Source organism: Chelonia mydas, chromosome 3 (genome assembly GCF_015237465.2).
Source record: "Chelonia mydas isolate rCheMyd1 chromosome 3, rCheMyd1.pri.v2, whole genome shotgun sequence".
Taxonomy (NCBI): Eukaryota; Metazoa; Chordata; order Testudines; family Cheloniidae; genus Chelonia; species Chelonia mydas.
This window is the reverse complement of record NC_057851.1, coordinates 130,842,802-130,858,297: the sequence shown is the minus strand read 5'-3', so window position 1 is coordinate 130,858,297 and position 15,496 is coordinate 130,842,802. Positions and strand designations below refer to the sequence as shown.

The window sequence follows — 15,496 nt, the reverse complement described above, 5'->3', positions numbered from 1 at the left end:
TAGACTGAAAGGGAGAATGCTAGGTAACTTCTGTTTGTTTTAAGGGGTCTTGTCTAAGGGTATGTCTACACTATGAAATTAGGTCGAATTTATAGAAGTTGGTTTTGTAGAAAGCGGTTTTATACAGTTGATTGTGTGTGTCCCCACACAAGTGCTCTAAGTGCATTTAGTCGGCGGAGTGTGTCCACAGTACCAAGGCAACCGTCGACTTCTGGAGCATTGCACTGTGGGTGGCTATCCCACAGTTCCCGCAGTCTCCGCCGCCCATCTGAATTCTGGGTAGAAATCCCAGTACCTGATGGGGCTAAAACATTGTTGCGGGTGGTTCTGGATACATATCGTCAGGCCCCCGTTCCCTCCCTCCCTCCCTCCGAGAAAGCAAGGGCAGACAGTTGTTTTGCGCCTTTTTTCTTGAGTTACCTGTGCAGACGCCATATCACAGCAAGCATGGAGCCTGCTCAGCTAACCGTCACCGTATGTCTCCTGGGTTCTGGCCGACGTGGTACTGCATTGCTACACAGCAGCAGTTAATTGCCTTTTGGCAGCAGACAGTGCAGTATGACTGGTAGCCCTCATCGATGTAGTCCTGGGTGCCCTTTTAATCGGGCGCCTGGGCAAACTTGGGAGTGACTCAGCCAGGTCATTTCCCTTTTAAGTTTCGTCTCGTGGCGATTTCAGTCCTACCGGCAGTGCACTGTCTTTTAACCTCCAGCCAGCAGAAGATGATGGCTAGTCGTCATACTGCACCGTCTTCTGCCGAGCACCCAGGAGATGATGACGGCTAGCGGTCATACTGCACAGTCTGCTGCCAGCAAGATGTATAAAGATAGATGAAGTGGCTCAAAACAAGAAATAGACCAGACTTGTTTTGTATTCATTTTCTCCTCTTTCCCTCTGTGAAATCAACGGCCTGCCAAACCCAGTTTTGAGCTCTATCCTTGAGGTTTCGAATTCTATCCTTGAGGGGGCCATTCAGTTTCTCGCAAAGCCACCCCCCTTGTTGATTTTAATTCCCTGTAAGCCAACTCTGTAAGCCATGTCGTCAGTTGCTCCTCCCTCCGTCAGGGCAACGGCAGACAATCGTTCCGCACCTTTTTTCTGTGCAGACGTCATACCACGGCAAGCATGGAGCCCGCTCAGATCACTTTGGCAATTAGGAGCACATTAAACACCACGCACATTATCCAGCAGTATATGCAGCACCGGAACCTGGCAAAGCGAAACCGGGCGAGTAGGCGACGTCAGCGCGGTAACGTGAGTGATGAGGACATGGACACAGACTTCTCTCAAAGCAGGGGCCCTGGCAATGTGGGCATCATGGTGCTAATGGGCCAGGTTCATGCGGTGGAATGCCGATTCTGGGCTTGGGAAACAAGCACAGACTGGTTGGACCGCACAGTGTTGCAGGTCTGGGACGATTCCCAGTGGTTGCGAAACTTTCGCATACGTAAGGGCACTTTTATGACTTTTGTGACTTGCTTTCCCCCGCCCTGAGGCGCAAGAATACCAAGATGAGAGCAGCCCTCACAGTTGAGAAGCAAGTGGCAATAGCCCTGTGGAAGCTTTCAACGCCAGACAGCTACCGGTCAGTCAGGAATCAATTTGGAGTGGGCAAATCTACTGTGGGGGCTGCTGTGATGCAAGTAGCCAACGCAATCAAAGATCTGCTGATATCAAGGGTAGTGACTCTGGGAAATGTGCAGGTCGTAGTGGATGGCTTTGCTGCAATGGGATTCCCTAACTGTGGTGGGGCCATAGACGGAACCCATATCCCTATCTTGGCACCGGAGCACCAAGGCAGCGAGTACATAAACCAAAAGGGGTACTTTTCAATGGTGCTGTAAGCACTGGTGGATCACAAGGGACATTTCACCAACATCAACGTGGGATGGCCGGGAAAGGTACATGATGCTCGCATCTTCAGGAATTCTGATCTGTTTCAACAGCTGCAGCACGGACTTACTTTCCAGACCAGAAAAATAACCTTTGGGGATGTTGAAATGCCTTTAGTTATCCTTGGGGACCCAGCCTACCCCTTAATGCCATGGCTCATGAAGCCATACACAGGCAGCCTGGACAGTAGTCAGGAGCTGTTCAACTATAGGCTGAGCAAGTGCAGAATGGTGGTAGAATGTGCATTTGGATGTTTAAAAGCGCGCTGGCGCAGTTTACTGACTCGGTTAGACCTCAGCGAAACCAATATTCCCACTGTTATTACTGCTTGCTGTGCGCTCCATAATATCTGTGAGAGTAAGGGGGAGACGTTTAAGGCGGGGTGGGAGGTTGAGGCAAATTGCCTGGCTGCTGGTTTCGCACAGCCAGACACCAGGGCGGTTAGAAGAGCACAGGAGGGCGCGGTGCGCATCAGAGAAGCTTTGAAAACCAGTTTTATGACTGGACAGACTACGGTGTGAAAGTTCTGTTTGTTTCTCCATGATGAAACCCACCGCCCCTTGGTTCATTCTCCTTCCCTCTAAGCTAACCACCCTCCCCTTCTCCTTCGATCACCGCTGTCAGAGGCAATAAAGTCATTGTTGCTTCACATTCATGCATTCTTTATTCATTCATCACACAAATAGGGGGATAACTACCGAAGTAGCCCAGGAGGGGTGGTGGAGGAGGGAAGGACAAGGCCACGCAGCACTTCAAAAGTTTAAAACTTAAAAACTTATTGAATGCCAGCCTTCTGTTGCTTGGGCAATCCTCTGGGGTGGAGTGGCCGGGTGGCCGGAGGCCCCCCCACCGCGTTCTTGGGTGTCTGGGTGAGGAGGCTATGGGACTTGGGGAGGAGAGCGGTTGGTTACACAGGGGCTGTAGCGGCGGTCTGTGCTCCTGCTGCCTTTCCTGCAGCTCAACCATACGCTGGAGCATATTGGTTTGATCCTCTAGCAGCCTCAGCATTGAATTCTGCCTCCTCTCATCACGCTGACGCCACATTTGAGCTTCAGCCCTTTCTTCAGCCCGCCACCTCTCCTCCCGGTCATATTGTGCTTTCCTGCACTCTGACATTGTCTGCCTCCACGCAGTCGTCTGTGCTATGTCAGTGTGGGAGGACACCATGAGCTCAGAGAACATTTCATCACGAGTGCGTTTTTTTCGCCTTCTAATCTTCACTAGCCTCTGGGAAGGAGAAGATCCTGTGATCATTGAAACACATGCAGCTGGTGGAGAAAAAAAGAGGCAGTGGTATTTAAAAAGACACCATTTTCTAGAACAATGGCTACACTCTTTCATGGTAAACCTTGCTGTTAACATTACATACACAGCACATGTGCTTTCGTTCCAAGGTCGCATTTTGTCTCCCCCCACCACGTGGCTAGCCCCTCACACCCATCCACCCCCCCACCCCAGCGAACTGCGGGGAACATTTCTGTTCAGCCACAGGCAAACAGCCCAGCAGGAACGGGCACCTCTGCCTGTCCCCTTAAGAAAAGCACCCTATTTCAACCAAGTGACCATGAATGATATCACTCTTCTGAGGATAACACAGAGAGATAAAGAACAGATGTTGTTTGAATGCCAGCAAACATACACTGCAATGCTTTGTTCTACAATGATTCCCGAGTACGTGCTACTGGCCTGGTGTGGTAAAGTGTCCTACCATGGTGGGTGGAATAAGGCTGTCCTCCCCAGAAACCTTTTGCAAAGGCTTTGGGAGTACATCCAGGAGAGCTGCAAATGCCAGGGCAAATTAATCATTAAACATGCTTGCTTTTAAACCATGTATAGTATTTTAAAAGGTACACTCACCGGAGGTCCCTTCTCTGCCTGCCGGGTCCGGGAGGCAGCCTTGGGTGGGTCCGGGGGGGACTGCCTCCAGGTCCAGGGTGAGAAACAGTTCCTGGCTGTCGGGAAAACCGGTTTCTCCGCTTGCTTGCTGTGAGCTATCTACAACTTCATCATCATCTTCCTCGTCCCCAAAACCTGCTTCTGAGTTGCCTCCATCTCCATTGAAGGAGTCAAACAACACGGCTGGGGTAGTGGTGGCTGAACCCCCTAAAATGGCACGCAGCTCATCATAGAAGCAGCATGTTTGGGGCTCTGACCCGGAGTGGCCGTTTGCCTCTCTAGTTTTCTGGTAGGCTTGCCTCAGCTCCTTAAGTTTCACGCAGCATTGCTTCGGGTCCCTGTTATGGCCTCTGTCCTTTATGCCCTGGGAGATTTTGACAAATGTTTTGGCATTTCGAAAACTGGAACGGAGTTCTGATAGCACGGATTCCTCTCCCCATACAGCGATCAGATCCCGTACCTCCCGTTCGGTCCATGCTGGAGCTCTTTTGTGATTCTGGGACTCCATCATGGTCACCTCTGCTGATGAGCTCTGCATGGTCACCTCTGCTGATGAGCTCTGGCCAGCGTGGCAAGCTGCAGGTGACCATGCAAACAGGAAATTGAAATTCAAAAGTTCTCGGGCCTTTTCCTGTCTACCTGGCCAGTCCATCTAAGTTGAGAGTGCTGTCCAGAGCGGTCACAATAGAGCACTCTGGGATAACTCCCGGAGGCCAATACCGTCTAATTGCGTCCCAGTACCCCAAATTCAACCCGGCAAGGCCGATTTAAGCGCTAATCCACTTGTCAGAGGTGGATTAAGGAAATCGATTTTAAGAGCCCTTTAAGTCGAAAAAAAGGGCTTCATCGTGTGGACGGGTGTAGGTTTACATCGATTTAATGCTGCTAAATTCGACCTAAACTCCTAGTGTAGACCAGGGCTAAGTACAACTTGGTCACAGTTGTAGTTCACATGACTAGAAAATATAGCTGTAATTTACTTTTTTTTTTTTTTTTAAGTCTCCCAAGTGAGTTATTGAAAAGAAAATAAATTGTATTCTCTGCACTGCACGTCTTGTTCTTTGCTGAGGAATGAATTCCTGATCTGATAGACCTGAACTTAACACTCCTGAGTATACCAAAGGAGTACAGTGCAATTATCCGAGTAGCATGGGGGACATGGATTTTATTCATAGAATCAGAAGTTCCTATAATGGAGATGGCAGGAGTCGTTCAGTAGTGGGGAGGCCTCCTCCACATCCAGGGCCTCGTCATACTCCTCCTTGTAATCCTAGCCGGGGGTCTCTGTTCTGCACTGCTCACTTCCATGATAGTGGGGCTGTAGAGGACTCTGTGCACTACTGCAGGAGCCATTCAGCATCGAGGTAGCCTACACTTGTCATTGTCGTCCTCCTTACAGTCCTGGCCAGAGCTATCTGCTTTATTAGCCGAACCTCCTCAATGCCTGAATCTCTTCCCATGGCCTCTGCACCATGTATCTCATGCTGGGGGACAAGGAAGGGATTCGGGTAGGAGTTTTGATTAAGCGAGAGTATACTGTACATCCAAATTGAATCTGAAGATGAAACTGTTTGTTTTCCTCACAAATACTACTACATTAGAGCAGAAGAAATGGATACCTTGCTCGTGCAGGTCACTATTCTGCTAAATTTCTCCTCCTGCTCTTTTCAAGAAGTAAACTTCATGCTGTACTTTGAGAAGAGTGGCAATAGCATATACAGAATTACCAGTCTTCAAAATGTCAATTGTGCCCTACTGCAATTTGAAATATTCACAAGGCAGTGGAAATAGGAGGTTGTTTTTCACATTCAGTTTCACGTCAGAACATCCCAGTCAGGGAATAGATGGTTTAAGTGACAGAGAACGGTTTGTCCCTCAAGGATGTAGTAAGAGATTTCACTTTTCTGGTCCAGAGGTTTGATTTCCCATTCCCCTTTCCCATTCTCTCTCCCCCCCCGCAGGCTGCTAGGATAATGGAAGAAGGGTGATTGGAGGGGAGGAGTGAGAATCATTATATATAGTAAGAATTCAGGGTTCCACATCTCATGTGCACTACAAATCAAACATCACAACTTGATACATCTTTTTTTCATAATATGGTTAGCCACATCATAGGTAATGGCTAGAGAAACTGATTTTGAATTTGATTTTTGGTTCTTGCCACTGAGGTTCTGCTGCAGAAATAATTGGCTTTAAAATCTGCAGTTTTAACAGGTACTAATCTAGCCATTTTGCTAGGGAAATATTTTTGACATTCAGTAGTTTGTATCTTAACTTTTAGCCCCTGACCTGACCTCAGAATGCCAGTAGGGGTACATCTACACTGCAGCACTGGCCCAGACCAGCTGATTTGGGTTTGCAGGGCTCAGGCTGTAGGGCTGAAAAATGCAGTGTAGATGCTCAGGCTGGACCCAGGCTCTAAGACCCTGTTTGGGAGGAGAGTCTCAGAGACTGGGCTTCAGCCCAAAACCAAACATATGTGTTGCAATTATTAGCCCCACAGTCTGAGCCCTGTGAGTCTGAGTCTGTTGACCCTGATTCTGAGGTTCAATGGTGTGGGTTTTTTATTGCAGTATAGATGTATCCTAGGTGTTATGTGGGGGATGGGGGGAGAGACTGGAAGTTGTGAGAAAGAAATGCTGTGGAAAAGCCAAGCAGCCTAGATAGATTGTCAAAGAAAAAGATGTCTATGATTCCTTAAAGGTAATCTGCTTTAATAATAATAATAATAAAAAAAAAAGTTAGCTTGTGTCCTTTTGGTTCTTTATGATGTAACACAAGGCCTGAACTTAATATCAGGAATGTCATCTGGTCTTCCTTGATTTTGTTGCAGAATTTATTGGAAATGGAATGGGAGCTTTTTTAGCCTTTAATTAACGGAGTACTGAATCTTTAACAAGCACATCTTTTCCCACAATTGCTACATAGGCATTTGAGTTAAATGTTTTTAAACACTTGGACTAAAAATCACTTGTGCGCTTACTCAAATTTCCCTTGTCTGGTATTTTTGTTATCCAGCAATTCTACATTCGTCCATAGTTTTTTGGGAAGGGATTGTGGGCCAAGAGGGGAGAGAGAGAGAGAAGGTAGATGAGAACAATATATCTAATGTTTGTTGTGTGCTTTTTTTTAAGGCAGGAAGAAAAGAAAAGTTCTTCACAATAGAAGTGGCAGGGTGGGATAACGCTTTGACCTCCTTTATGTATTGTGGAGGGAAAAATGTTTAATGTCTAACCTTATTTCCTTTTAAGACTGGTAGACTCCAGGCAATCTTGTGGTTTCTAACATCTTTTTGAAGTCCTGCATTTAAGGCTAACTGCTAGCAATGTTGTAATTTGCAGCTGATCAAAGAAGTAACAAAGCATAGGCTATAACACTGCTGAAGGGGAAGAAAATTAAATATAAGCATATATGTAAGTTAGCTATCTTCTGCTTACTAGGCCAATCCAAAATTTGTTGAGAATAATGATGACCAAAAGCATCTAATCATCTTCAGGGGTTGCACTTGAGTGAACTAAATTGCTTTTAAAACAAATTGACTTAATCCAGACAAAAATTACTTAATGTGACTTTTAAAATGTGAAAGAAATACATGATGCATCTGATGTCACTGAGTACCCATTACAGATGCCTTTGTTTTAGCAGCATATCAAGTCAGGGCTAGCATTTCTGTCTGTTAGTATCATTTGTTTCCGGGGTCAGGACAGAACATTGCTAATTCTCACTTTGCTACTAAAGTTATTACAAAACAGTCAGCAGTCTTGCTCTACTTTTCAAAGATTTGCTAGTAGTTCTGTAGTGAGAGCTTATTACTGAACTCTTATTAAGGTAAGGATTCTTGAATTTTTTGTGGTGTGGACCCCATCTTTTATGTAGTCTTGTGGACCACCTGCCCTTTCTTCATTCATAGTTACATGATATCTCTGTGTTAACTATAGCAATTGCTAAACTGGAAGAGTAATTTTAGGGCAGTATTTAATATCTTTTAGTTACCTATTAATGCAGTTAGCAACTGGAAACAAGGAGAGCCAGCATTATATGACTAGACAACTCTCCACGGATCATAGTTTGGCTACATCTACACTTAATGCTGCAGCATGTTGGCTAATATAATATGAAGTGATAACATAATTAAAAATTAAAGTCTACCTGTCAGAATAATAAAACATGCAATTTTGTGTTGCAGTATACTTGAGTCTCACTGATTGTTCTCTTACTAAATCACAAACTTTTATCTACCATGGTTTTGCCTACACTAGCAATATTTTCAGTTTCGCATTAGTGCAGCTCCTCAGTGCTAAATCATTGGGGAGAATCGTTGAATCATTGTACACAGGACTTGTGAGTCTCCCAGCTAGTATGAATTAATGAGATTCAAGAACTGAATTATTCTAGAAGAGATTTAACTTTCAGGATTAATTTCAAATATTCAATTTTTAAGAGTTCTATGCTAAATTAGCAATGTACGTGGAGATTTAGAAATAACAAATGGCTAAAAACAAAACACTTTTTGAAAATCTCATCCCCTTCTTTTGTGCCTAAACAGGTCAATTAATTCCTGAGTTCTGAATTCCACTTTTCTTCTGCAACTGCAGCACAAGTCATAAATTCCTCCAAAATACAGAAAACAAAAAAGAAATCTCAATGCAAAATTACTTTAAAACCAAATAAATTGAGCACCCCCCAAATGGATGAATTTAAAGCACTTCCTCCATTGTAATGCAGTTAGCTAAGGGAAGGCAGATTGAATATTATTTTTGTTTTTTCCATCTGAGCTGCTATTTCAGAAGGTCTTGATGTCTTCCATCAATTGATTCTTGCCATGCAAAGCAGTTCTGACTAGAGAATGTTTCTCTTATTTTTAGCCTGTATGAACTTAGTTACTTAGTCAGAAAATCTGCTGGTGCTATGTGTAGTAGATTTCTCAGCTTTCTTTTAGAGAACAGGGGAAGCAGTAGTCTAGTAGTTAAAACAAGGGATTTGGTGTTGAGCGCTCAGTTCTGTTCCCAACTCTGGCACTGTTTCATTGTGTGACTTTGGGTAAGTCACATACTGTTTGTTTCCTAGTTTCCCCATCTGTAAAATTGGGATAATGTATCAACTTCTGTAAAACTTTGGGATCCTCTGATAAAAGGTGGCATATAAATACAAATTGTATTACTAAACATCATCACTCAGACTCAACATTGTGTAACTAATCAAGATTTGGCCTGTTTGTAACAGACTGGCTTCTGAGCTTCTGCTTTTTTGGGGGGTGGTGGTGGTATTCATAATTAAGGGATATCTTATTCCTCATTTGTAATAAAAATAAGAAAAAATGTACTGTAAGTGTAAGTGACAGATTTGTTTCTTCTCTTTGAGTAGGAGATGCTGTTTGCTTTATTAAAGAACATTAATTGAAACACTGTGTTTGTTTGCCTTTCCTACAGGGAAAGAAATAAATACTTTTGAGCTATATTATAAAGCCTTTTTTAGAGAATAGAAGACTCCTTCTAGTACTTGTTGCTATTCATGGAGATTTATATAATTCTGTTGTCCTCCCTAATCCTTCTGCTTGGAATTTGAAATTGTTTTGTTACATACAAGTATTTTGTATAAAATTGATTGGACATAAGATTTTATATGCTATCTCCGGGCAGTGAAACACTACCGGGCAAAAATTATTTTAGAAATGAATAAATGTGATGCATTAAAAATTTCATTTTAAAGTATCAGATTAATACAGGTGTATTGACATACTATATACAATTTTTATACCATTGTACTGGCATTATGTAACTCTACCTCCTTGTATATGTGTGACCTGTGAAAGTGTGTTACGGGCAAAGAGACTGAAATGCAGTCTTAATTCTGAACTTATTCTGTGTGTGTATATGTACTACTTAAATACAAAATCTACCACTAATGTATCATTAAGGTTGAGAAAATGAGTACTCAGAAGTTAAGAAATTCAGTTTGAGTGGCTGTTCTGGTTCTGCCATATGCATGAATTTGACTTTAAGTGCTTGTAACTTCAAAATTTCTGGATGGAGTTTCTAGCTTAAGCAGATTTGAGTTATGCAAGAGTCGGTACTTCTGTTTGAAAACAAGGGGGAAAATATGTGAGGTAGCTTGTTCCTAAATGTTTTGATGATTGAAAAAGGGCTGAATGGTTTGCTTAGACTTTATAGAATATTTCACCATTATGCTATAAACAAGCATTGAAAATTTTAGCTCCAAATTAACTTGAGAAAATTATGGGCACTTAAAGGGTAATAGTGGTGAAAATGGATATTGGAACTTCACCTTACCTATTGTGGGTTCTACCCATGATATAATAAGGTAAAGAGGTGGAGGAAGTAAATATTTTCTGATGTAAACTATTAAGACTTTTCCAAAATAAAATTTGTGAAAGGTTTCTGATGCTATAAACTATAGGAATTTGTGTACTTGTGGTATCTGTGTTTTCTCTGTACTCGTAACCTAGGCTAGTACTTGGGAGATCCAGGATCAATTCCTTGCTTCTGTGCAAACTTCCTATGTGACAATGGACTAGTCACTTAACCTTCTTTGGATGGTTCCAATTGTATTCTACTGGGGGTTATGCACATGTGCCATGCGTCCGAAGCTGGAGCTTTTGAAAGTAATACTATTCAGCGGTCCGCGCATGCATTCTTGCATTGCCTCATGGTTTCCCCTGAGGCGATAAATGGTGGGGCAGGCCACCAATGTCTACAGTTCCTTCTCACCATTGCATGGTCTGAGTTGTACTTCTGCTATACTCTCTTGTCCTTGGTGATGCATTTTCCAAAATTTGTAGAAAAACTCTTTTTTATTCTTGTTCATAGTTAAGATTTTATTGTTTTTGTTCTAAATTTTATAGTTTCAAGTTGTTTTATAGGATTAGATTGTGAAGTGCTTTGAGATCTGCTGTGAGTGCTATATAGGAAATTATTATTATTATTATTGATTATATTTCCATAAAACAAACTACTTGGGTTTGGTTTCTGGTTTAAAATCTCCTTTAAAGTCTGCATATAATTGTTAAATTACTTATATATAATTCTTACTTACAAATCTGCTTCAAAGGTTTTTGCTGTAAATTTAGTATTAAATTTTTTTAGGGCGAATGCTGTCTTGCATAACTGGATCAGTTTTGCTGCATTCGAACAAAGTATCTGATTTTTTTTACAAGATTTGTAGCCTGCGTATTTGATAGCATGATTAAGTCCCTTACTCTTACCAGTTTCAAAGTGGTACTTAGCTACCTCTTAGCAAGATGTTCAAGTTGGACAACACTGAATCTAAATAATATCCTGATCCACTGAGTGCCCTTTAGAGTGGTGTGTATTAACTGAGGGAACATTTTGTACGGGCCACATTAAAAAGAACAACAAAATGAGGTCTTAAAAAGTATATACACCTTAGGCATGAAAGTGTTTAAATGATCACCGTTTTTACTCAGAAGTCTGCCATATTTTAGCTGCAAATGCTTTGGCAACCAAGTACAAAGACTAGTATGCTTTCTGATTTATTTTTCAATTGAAATAATATTGGATTTCAAATATCTCATTTTCTGGGGGCTTGTCTAAAAGGAGAAATTTACTGGCATAATTATACTGGTATAATTACGCTGCTAAATTTCTCAGTGCAGGCAAGTTCTGGGGGTTGAAGACAAAAGACTTTGCTGTGTGAGGTAAGCATAGGGCAAGAGGATGCTTTTGAATCTCAGTCGGTGTGTTGAGGTTTTTTTTTTTGTTTGGTTGTTAAGGCTAATTCAAAGGAAGGAAAACAGTGTTTTGTTTCTTTTTTGTAACCTGAATTGTTAAAAAGTATAATTTAAAAAGATCAGAAATGAACAATTCAGAATCTCTCTCTAGCTTATCTCCACAGCCCAATTTGTATTGCATTGTTTTATTATTGTACTGTTTGATGACAGATAGCAGTCTCAATCAGAAAATGCCATTGGTGTTCGCTGTTTAGGTCACCATTTGGTCCTTCTTCATTGCTTCTACTTACACTAAGACTATTGCATATGGTTTTAGAAGTGTAACCAGCAAAGTAAGATACTGTACTTTGGTAAGTCTTTCAGTATATCCAAATATAATTGAGTACATCAGCTCTGTGGTTAAGAGAGCATTAGTATTCTGCTATTCTTGTTTCCTTGAAACGAATGCAACCCCCTCCCCCCCCAAAACAAAACAAAACACCCAATTCAGCCTTAACTTTCAGGAGATCAGTTATTGATACAAGATATCTATCCGTGTACATAGACAAAATTAATTTGTGAGGTCTCTGGAGTATTATAACAACTTGGGTTGAAGTCAATCTTAGTGGAAGAGTTTATTGATTCTTTTCACAAGAAGTGAATACTGAAAGTGGGAGGATTGTTTAACTTAAAAAAAAATGTAGACTGTCAAATCATTAATGATTCCTTGCTCCCCATCCTTCAATAGGAAGACTATGCTGTTAGAATTTGCTAGACTTTCGAGTAGCTCTAAATCAATTTGCTAATAGCATATTTCTGTTTCTGCCTTTTTTTTTTTTTTTTAGGTTAATCTTAAGAGACCATGTCCATTCTGGGCTGATGATGGCCATTGTTCTATCAGAGATTGTCACGTAGAGCCTTGTCCTGAGGTATGGATCAAAGTAAAACAAGAAATCATTATTCTCTCGCATAGCCAGACCAGTTTCTTCTATGGTTATCTCCTGGTTTAAACGATCTCTGCATCTCCCATGCAGATCCTCTTTATTTTTATTTTTCATTTTATTTTTTTAAATTTATACCTGTGCTGTAGCAGATTTAGGAACTACTGCTAACACCAGACTTCTTAGTTTGAATAGCTTGAACACACATAGTTCAGTTAATTCCTCTCCTTTTAAGTCATTATCCCCTCCATGATAGTCTTATTTCATGACCAACGTCATTAGTGAAAAGTGAAATTGACTATATGTAAAGCAGTATCAGATGTGCAAATTAAACAATTTTTTAATTATAGTAATCTTTTGGTTTTACTTTTAACAGTAGTTGATTAAAAATGTTCATAGAGAAGTGTGATCAAGTTGATGTAACTGTTAAAATGTTTCAGTTTTTGTTTTAAACTTCTGATAGTGTGCATTTTCCCTTTTCCAACAGATGATAGTTAAAAACACTGTGGGTTGTTCTAAAATAGTTAAGCTGGAGTGGAATTCATAATTCTTAAGTTATTGGTGGACTACCTTATAATGTCTCTACTTGTACAAAAATGGCTCAGTCTCTATTGTATGTAGATACATAACAGTTTCATACTTCATATTTTATTACAATTTTTATTATGCCCCTCATCCAGAAATCACAAGGATTTCATAAGGGTGGGTAAACATCCCCATTTTATAGACAGGGAAACTGAGGTAGAGATCATTCAAGTGGCTTGACTTAAGTCACAGTGAGTTGTTTGCACAATCAGGAAAATAATCCAGGTCTCCTGGCTCCCATTTCCTTGTTCTCTCCAGTGGACTATACTGTCCATTGTGAACTATATTCTGTATTTAGCAGAAGGTGATGTGAAGTAAATAGATCTGTGTAACTTCTATGACTTTTAACTAGGCTTCATTGCTCATCTTATGGTATAGATTTTACATGATAAGCAGTTATATATAAAACTATTGGTTTAACCAGGAAAAAGGGAATAGACAATTCAACATATGTGCAACATGGCCAAGTTAATGTTGTTTTTTGAAACATTTTAACTTTTGCATTTTCTGAATCAACTGAGCACACTTAACAATTCATGTTGGGGTTTTATGCTGTACTTTATTTTAACACTTAAATTATCTCCCACTTAAGCTCTTAAATGCCCACCTCACTGATGGCAGGATAAGTTCTCATCTCTGTCTCTATTGGTCTGTTATATCTACAGAACCATGCACACAGCTCCCACTGAATAATCAGAGCTGAATGCATATCAACTTGGTCCATTGTTTGACTGGCCACCTTCTGGTAATGCCACTTTAATAGGGGCAGCAGCACATCTGTTTACATTGACAACATATCTTTACAACTGTAAAAGATAAAGGAGTATTTTTTAAATTAAAGCTTAGAATTTTGGAGAACATTCTAGAATGTAGCAAAAATTGTAGAGTAAACCTGAACATGCAATTTTTTTTTTATTATGCCTTTTTCTCGTGTTTCTAATCTTCAGCCATTCTATCCTTCCCACCCCAAAGCAAATGTCATGAACAGCCTCAGTACTCTCTGGAGGAGCTTCTGGGTTCTCAGCGCTTTTGAAAATTTGGCCACTTTGTTTAGGTGTGTAACTAGGAGCCCAACTCAATTTGAAAATGTGGGTCAATTATTCCTCAATTTGGATGGTCAGAATAGTTTGCATTTATGTAGCTCCCTTCATCCAGATACCAAAGCATTCTACAAACATTGATTAATGAAGTTTCATGACACGTGTGGGAGTAAAATTTATAGTAATTGACATTTTCAGGGGTTCTTAGGACAGGCATACAGTGTGTATATGTAACTTATGCTTTTGGAATATACACACGATAAACTTCAGTTCCTCCTAGACTGTTAAATTGAAGGTCTTACTTTGTCAGTTGAAAGCTAATCTTCCCCAGACTTGCAATAAAAAATCAGTTTTGGCAGATGAAATTGAGGAATTGTGTTCATATTGGTTAGAGACAAATATTTCTTGCAGATTTTTGTAGACCTTCCAGAACTACTTTAAATAGTAGGGATGAGCTTTATTAGACATATGTGTGTATTTACACACCATTCTAGTCTCTAATGTTTAATATCTGCTAGTGAAATCTTAAATTGGTTAAAAAAAAAAATTGGCTGTAATAAACTTTAGTTATTGCTACTTTTGTTCAGGGTAATAAAACTGAAATACTTTTTAATAATAGTATCCATTAGTGATAAAATTGAATGATGGGTATCCAAAAGTATTAGGTATTGCTTTTGTCAGGCAAAAATAAGTTTCAAATAATTAAAAGAAATTGAAATAAGCCTTCAACCTAGAAGGAGCCGACTGCTCTTATCTTGGGTTGGAGTAGCGTAAGTTGAGAGAACTAGGAATCACCTCAGCAAGGAATTAAAAGGTGTCAACTTGCAGAAAACAGTTAACAGCTTTGTTAGCTATCAATCTTATAGGCACTGTGGCATAATCATTTTTGTGAACAGTGCAAAAAGATAGTAATTTGTCTTTTTATTTTAGAGTAAAGTACCAATTGGAATTAAAGCTGGGAGTTCTAATAAAGTAAGTAATGTCTTTTTATTTTCCAAGCTATTTTTCTGATTAAAAAAAATTAACCCCAAAATTAGAAATACTATGTATAGTCTTTATTGTCCTTTTTCAGCCTTGGATCCGTGGTAAACTTTATTTTTTATGTATGTCTTCTTGTGTGTGTAGTTTTTGCTTATAACAAAAAACAACAACCCCCGAATGCCTTTTATGTATTCATTGTGAGGGAATTGTGGGTAAATAACAAGTATTGTATGTATATATTTCTTTGGTGTTATTTGGTGGGTATAATTGCCACATACGGTTCAGTCCAACACTGTGTACTGGCAGCCTTGAGTCTCAGCAGACTAATCAAGTCTGAAGAAAAGTGGCTTGGTGCATTACATCAATAAAAGGTAAAGTGGAAGGGTGGGCTCTGTGGGGAACAGAGTTCTCGTAAATGAACTCGTCTTCCTTTCTCTCTCTGAAGCTCCCTGTTGTGAGCCTATTCGTTAGTC

The 15,496-nt window shown here is 40.5% G+C and overlaps 1 protein-coding gene across 3 annotated transcripts in view; it reads left to right on the top strand.

Annotated features, from left to right (window-relative positions):
• ERO1B (endoplasmic reticulum oxidoreductase 1 beta) overlaps positions 1-15,496 on the top strand; it is a 58,390-nt gene that overhangs the window by 9,491 nt on the left and 33,403 nt on the right. For 2 of the 3 annotated variants that reach the window (XM_037895291.2, XM_037895292.2), the window contains exons 3-4: positions 12,322-12,405; positions 14,973-15,014. The exons of the other annotated variant lie outside the window; for it this stretch is intronic. In XM_037895291.2, the coding sequence (XP_037751219.1) occupies positions 12,322-12,405; positions 14,973-15,014 (126 nt within the window). The remainder of the gene's footprint in view (positions 1-12,321; positions 12,406-14,972; positions 15,015-15,496) is intronic. 3 annotated transcript variants of the gene reach the window in all.